The sequence below is a fragment of the Manihot esculenta genome, chromosome 12, assembly GCF_001659605.2.
Source record: "Manihot esculenta cultivar AM560-2 chromosome 12, M.esculenta_v8, whole genome shotgun sequence".
NCBI lineage: Eukaryota > Viridiplantae > Streptophyta > Magnoliopsida > Malpighiales > Euphorbiaceae > Manihot > Manihot esculenta.
Genome location: NC_035172.2, coordinates 12,025,357 through 12,030,790, shown reverse-complemented (window position 1 = coordinate 12,030,790; position 5,434 = coordinate 12,025,357). Strand labels below are relative to the sequence as shown.

At 30.1% G+C, this 5,434-nt stretch overlaps 1 protein-coding gene across 1 annotated transcript; it reads right to left on the bottom strand.

Annotated features, from left to right (window-relative positions):
- Window positions 1–1,582: 1,582 nt before the first annotated feature.
- Window positions 1,583–3,208, bottom strand: LOC110628706 (cytochrome b561 and DOMON domain-containing protein At5g35735). The gene is made up of 3 exons (XM_021775499.2): window positions 2,526–3,208; window positions 2,174–2,428; window positions 1,583–2,036 (listed from the first exon to the last, which is right to left on the bottom strand). Exons 1-3 carry the CDS (start codon window positions 3,135–3,137, stop codon window positions 1,755–1,757), a joined length of 1,149 nt encoding a protein of 382 aa, XP_021631191.1. The 5' UTR covers window positions 3,138–3,208; the 3' UTR covers window positions 1,583–1,754.
- Window positions 3,209–5,434: the final 2,226 nt, after the last annotated feature.

Genomic DNA, 5,434 nt, shown 5'->3' with positions numbered 1-5,434 from the left:
ATAACAATCACCTAAAGTGGGCAATAAGTTGTCACAATAAGACATGGCCATGTAGTAAAGATTTGATAAATCAATACGCGGTTCCACCCAGAGAAAGAAAGGTCCGGACGACCATGGTGTCTGAAACCGAGAGAAAAGAAGACCCAGGCATTTCAGGTCGGCTTCAGATCGGACAGACTTGCCCTCTCAATTTCAGGGTGAGTCTCTATAAGGAAGTTACTGTCAACAGTTACAATCCAACAGATCTCTTTTAAAAAAATAATTTATTTTTATTATTTAATTTTAATTTAAAAGATAAATATGTTCATAAATATATATAGTGTAATAAATAATTTTTTTTAAAAAAAATAAGTATTTTTGTTAAAATAATTTTTTTATTAAAAAATATTTTTTTATTCATTAATTTTTCTAAACGTGCTGAACACAAAAAAAAAAAAAAAGATATTTACCCAAAAAATATTATGCATGAAATAAAAGGGGGCCTTAATTCGAATCTTTATTCTCTTTATCAGTCGAAACAATTCATCAAAAGCAAATATATCTCTCAATTTTAACAAACACAGCTGGTCTCCAACCTTTTAGTTGAGCTGACTTCATTACTGGGAATGAAAATCCAAATAATACATGAAAAATAAAAAAAGACAAAGATATAAGATAAATATAAATTATTATTTTTTTAAAAAATTATTTATTATTTATTTTATCTTAAAGGAAATAATTATTATTTATTAGTAAAATTACTATTTAGTCCTTCGATTATTGAAAAATTCATTAGATAGTCCCTATAATTTTTAAGGCTAATTAAAATAGCCTTCACTTTCTATAAATAACACAATTTAGTCATTTTTTAATTATAGGGACCAACTAATAAATTTTATAAAAACTTAGGGATCTAATATTTTGATTTTTTAGTGGAGGATATTAGAATGTTATTAACAGAGCTTGTGGAAGCCTCTATAGTTCATGTTAAGAAATCTGCAAATTAGTATGCTCATATTTTAGCACGAATTACTATTTTTATGTTAGATTCAAGTGAATGGAGTATACTTATTTTATGTTCAATAATGATTAAAAAAATAATTTAAAAATATACTTGTTTAATCAAGCAAATATAACTAATATTCTCTCAATTAATTTTATTTATGTGTCTAATTATATCTTAAATATAAAAATAATTTATTAGATACACTCACAGATTTAATTTGACGGTAAGTGTATCCGAACAAATTTGAGAGTTCCACTCTCTCAATCCTCGATTTCCATTTAAAAAAATATATATATTAGATACGAGAGAAACATAAATTCAGCACATTTTATAGAACTCCATTTGTTATGCAAGAGGGTAGTCAGCTTAAAAGCCATGTGTTTACATGTGAATGTTGGTTGAAATTAGTGGGAATAATTGGTTCACACAGCATGAAAATTGAGAAGAGAAATATCATATAGAACATATGATTATTTATTTTCCTCATAAGTAAATGTCGAATCTAATTTATTTAACTAAAATAATTTTTCATTTTTCATTAGACACTTAATTAATTGAAAAATATTTTTCATGACTATGAATTTTTATTATGAGATCTTAATTGAAATTCAATCAATTAATAAAATGAATGGAAACAATATTGATAGAGAATGAAAACAAATGTAAAAGATGGAAACAAATGCCAATGTACTCTTAAATCAACCCAAAGTACCCATAACACAAATAATAACCTCTACAAAAAATAATAACCTAAAGTGTCAGCTGTAACCTAAGCACTCCCATTGACATGCTTGTTGGAGGTGACTGCTTTCGTCCTTCTGAGGACAATGATCCAAGTGATAACCTCTAATAGAGCTGCAAGGGCACCTAAGAATATGATAATTCCAGTGTAAATCTTTTTCCATTTCTTCTCGGGATCTAAAATGTCAAATCCCTCGTAGATGTTTATGATGCTCAGAATGATTGTTGCATATCCAATGGAATGGTGGTAGATGTTCCAATACAGTCTGTACTTGTGATCTGGCTTTGGCCTCAACAGCAAAGCAAACACCTGTACAGCGTTCAATTCCTCTGTTAGAAGATATGTCTGTCTATGTTTCAGTTGGAATAATTTTCATTATATCTAGCAAATAAAAGAAAGAATTTAACAAGACAAAACGAACGACTTTTTAGGCAAAATGTTATTACCTGAAGGGTTGCAAAGCAGAAGAGGGTTATGCCAATGTTTCTGTGTTTGGTGTGCTTGATTCCAGGAGAATCACTGCCCAATTTAAGACCAGTTCCCCATCCAGCAACCCCAATGATATATGCAGATGATTGGCAAGCTGCATGTAGATAAAACCAAGCTGGGTTTGCTACCTTGAACACCTTCAAGTATCTGGCCATCATTATTCCCATTGGCATCAGAACTCCCCAGCTCACTGCGTTTAGTGCTCCATGAACCTGAAAGTTTTTCAATAGAAAACCAACCTTACAATCCATGGTTTAGGTGTTTATCTGTTAGTTATAATGAAATTGATAATTGACTTTGATCACTTACATTCTTCTTAGTGCTTGTTCCGACAGATCCTGCAACTGTTGCTCCAGTCTCAAAATTTATAGTCCCTACTGATGCGCTGTTTTCTGAATCCATGGCATGAGAATTAAAACTAGTTCCGCTCATGCTACCTTCCTGCCACACTTGGTTGGTCGATATCAAGCTACTCGTAAGGTGCAGAGTAGCAAAGAGTATCATATCGCCATTTGAATACTCTGCTTTAAGATTGGAGACCTGAAAACTCAAGTTCCCCGGTTGCATCGATGGGGAGAAGCTGGTTATTGGCGTGGTATAAGCGGTCGGGACACCACTGGAGTTATGAAAAGCCAGAATAGCCTGTGACCCCACCATCTGTTGGCCAGTAGGATTGAGAGCCCATGCAACCCAAGTGTTGGTGGATGCTCCAGCTTTGCGAAAAGCAATATCAGCAGTGAGGTTTGATGGATAGTAATTCCAATAGAGGAAAGAACTCAACACAGGAAGATCGCTGCAAGCAGTGAATACTTGATTGCTAGAGAAAGTATGGCCCCGGCAAGTTTGAGCCAAAGATGGTGGAACACATAAGGAGAGAAGCAGAAAACAAGAGAAGAAAACAATTCTCCAAGATTTATCCATGGCTGTAGAGATGGAAAAAGAAGATATCAATTGCAGAGATATCTCGATGGATTGAGTCGTGGGTATGTGCTAAAATTGATCCTTGATGTGTGGTATGAGAGTGCGAATCCAGAAACTTGAGATGTATTGTATAAATGAGTCTCCTAGTAGCAGTTGAAAAGGGAAAACACTCTTTTTAGGAAATCAGGTTTCTGTGACCAATTCCGCCTGGAACATGGAAGCGTGTATCAGTATTCGAAAAGGAAAAGGAAATCGCAGATAAAGCTGTGTGGTTTCCTGTGGAAGCAGCCAAGCAGACAAAAAATTCTATTGGGGATTGGCCAATGGGCCAATTGGCGAGTGAGACTACAAATTTTTATTAATTACATATAAACAATCTACGCTTATTTGGAGCTACCTTAATAACTCGAAAATTTGAAATATGAAATCCCAATCAGTGAAAGCAAAGAAAACAATACTCACTTTTTAAATGGTAAAAATTATTTAAGAAAAATTAGTATATAGTTTTCATGAAAAACTCATTAATTAAGTGCAATCAGTTTTAAAAAATATATTATAATATTCTTAATATTTTAAGGAATTTACAATTTAACTTTTTTATTAAAAAATATAATTGTAATAACTAAAAAATGTTCACAACTACTAATTAATAAATTTTTAAAACTTTAAAATCTTTTTAATATATTTTTTAAAATTAAAAGATAAATTAATAAATTTCTCTTATGAAATTAAATAATAATTATTTAAAAAATGTAATTCATCTGAGATATATTTCTTGAGGAAGAACAAATTCAAAATAATAAAAATATATATAAAATATAAAATTCAATAACGGTGAAGTTCTCACCACTTATAAGGACATATTATTTGTTTAATTTATAAAATTTATATATTTAAATAAAAATAAATATCAACCATTCGAGTAATACAATTCTATCAAACAAAAAAAGATATTATTTTAAGCAGATAAACGATTATGCCTATTAAATTCTCTAGTTAAAGTACGAGCAGATAAAATAGCATTAACATAAATATTAGTTTTAGAGTCTAATAAAAATTTATAGTCATTTAAAATTAAATTTCTGCATAAGATAATTTTATAAAAATACTTCTCAAATATCTGTCTAAACCCTGCATAAAATAATTTGGCAAAGATGCTTATCCTTCTTTCTCATCTCTCGGAGTATAAATCATTAAAATCTCTCGAACAAAACTACAAAAGAGATCATTAAAATCTCTCGAACAAAACTACAAAAGAGAGTTTTTACGAGATAAAACTCGAATAAGGTTTCAAAACTAATGTCATCGTTGCGATTTCGAAAACCCATAATAATTAGTAAGCTTTCATTGAACATTACTTTCCGAAACAATCAAATAAATTATAACATCTTTTAAAATGACCATAAATTATATATAATTATTATAATGTCTTTATAATTTGATCTAAGAATTTCTCTGTATTTTATTAATTAAATTAAAATATTTTTATAAATTGATTCTGTTAATTATATAGAACAATCATCTAATTTTACAAATTTTAGCCGGGGAAGAAAATTTCTAAATTACGTTGTCTACCCACATTAACAAATAGAAATCCAATGTTAAAAAGAACAAATAAAAATCCCTGTGAGCTATGGATACAACATCTGCTCCCCCAATAATCTGACCATGCTCTTTTTACAAAATCAATGCTTTCATCCCTTTAATGGCACACAAATATATAAAAGAATCAGAACTGGATCTAGTCCATAAGTTAAATTTCTTGCATGAAAACTTTGATAATATATAAAATATAGCTACACTTAACATCTTGCCATATGTATATTCTCTTCCAGTACCGTGGAATAATTAAACTCGAGCTATTGCTTAGGACATGACATGGTTTTTACGAGGTCGAATTTAGAAAATCTGATCGAAATGTTGGGTTAGAGGATTTAATGGCCCTAACTCTCAGTATTGCGTCAAGACATACATCGTCTTAAATATATATCCTCTAATTGGTCTTACCTAGCATGTGTCACGTATAATCTTAGTCAGTTAAATATTAAATAAGTCAAAAATTTGGTCAATAGTACAACTGAGAGCTTCATATGATCTTGCTCAACACTCACCCACAATGAAAGCAAAAATAGATTTGGATAAAATTACAAAATTTTAACTTTTTTTTTAATTACTATAATTTCACCCTGAATACTTTAATTTTGTTTAATTAATTCAAAAATCAACATAAAAATATCACACTATAATTGTGTTTAAGAAAATTAACCCATTAGTCAATATAGAGAAAATTAGATATT

Excerpts from the sequence above, each read along its gene's own strand:
- LOC110628706 (XM_021775499.2), bottom strand. The coding sequence starts at position 3,137 with ATGGATAAATCTTGGAGAATTGTTTTCTTCTCTTGTTTTCTGCTTCTC. Across the intron at positions 2,429-2,525 it reads GAACAAGCACTAAGAAGAAT|GTTCATGGAGCACTAAACGC; the intron begins GTAAGTGATCAA and ends AAAAACTTTCAG. Across the intron at positions 2,037-2,173 it reads TCTGCTTTGCAACCCTTCAG|GTGTTTGCTTTGCTGTTGAG; the intron begins GTAATAACATTT and ends AACGCTGTACAG.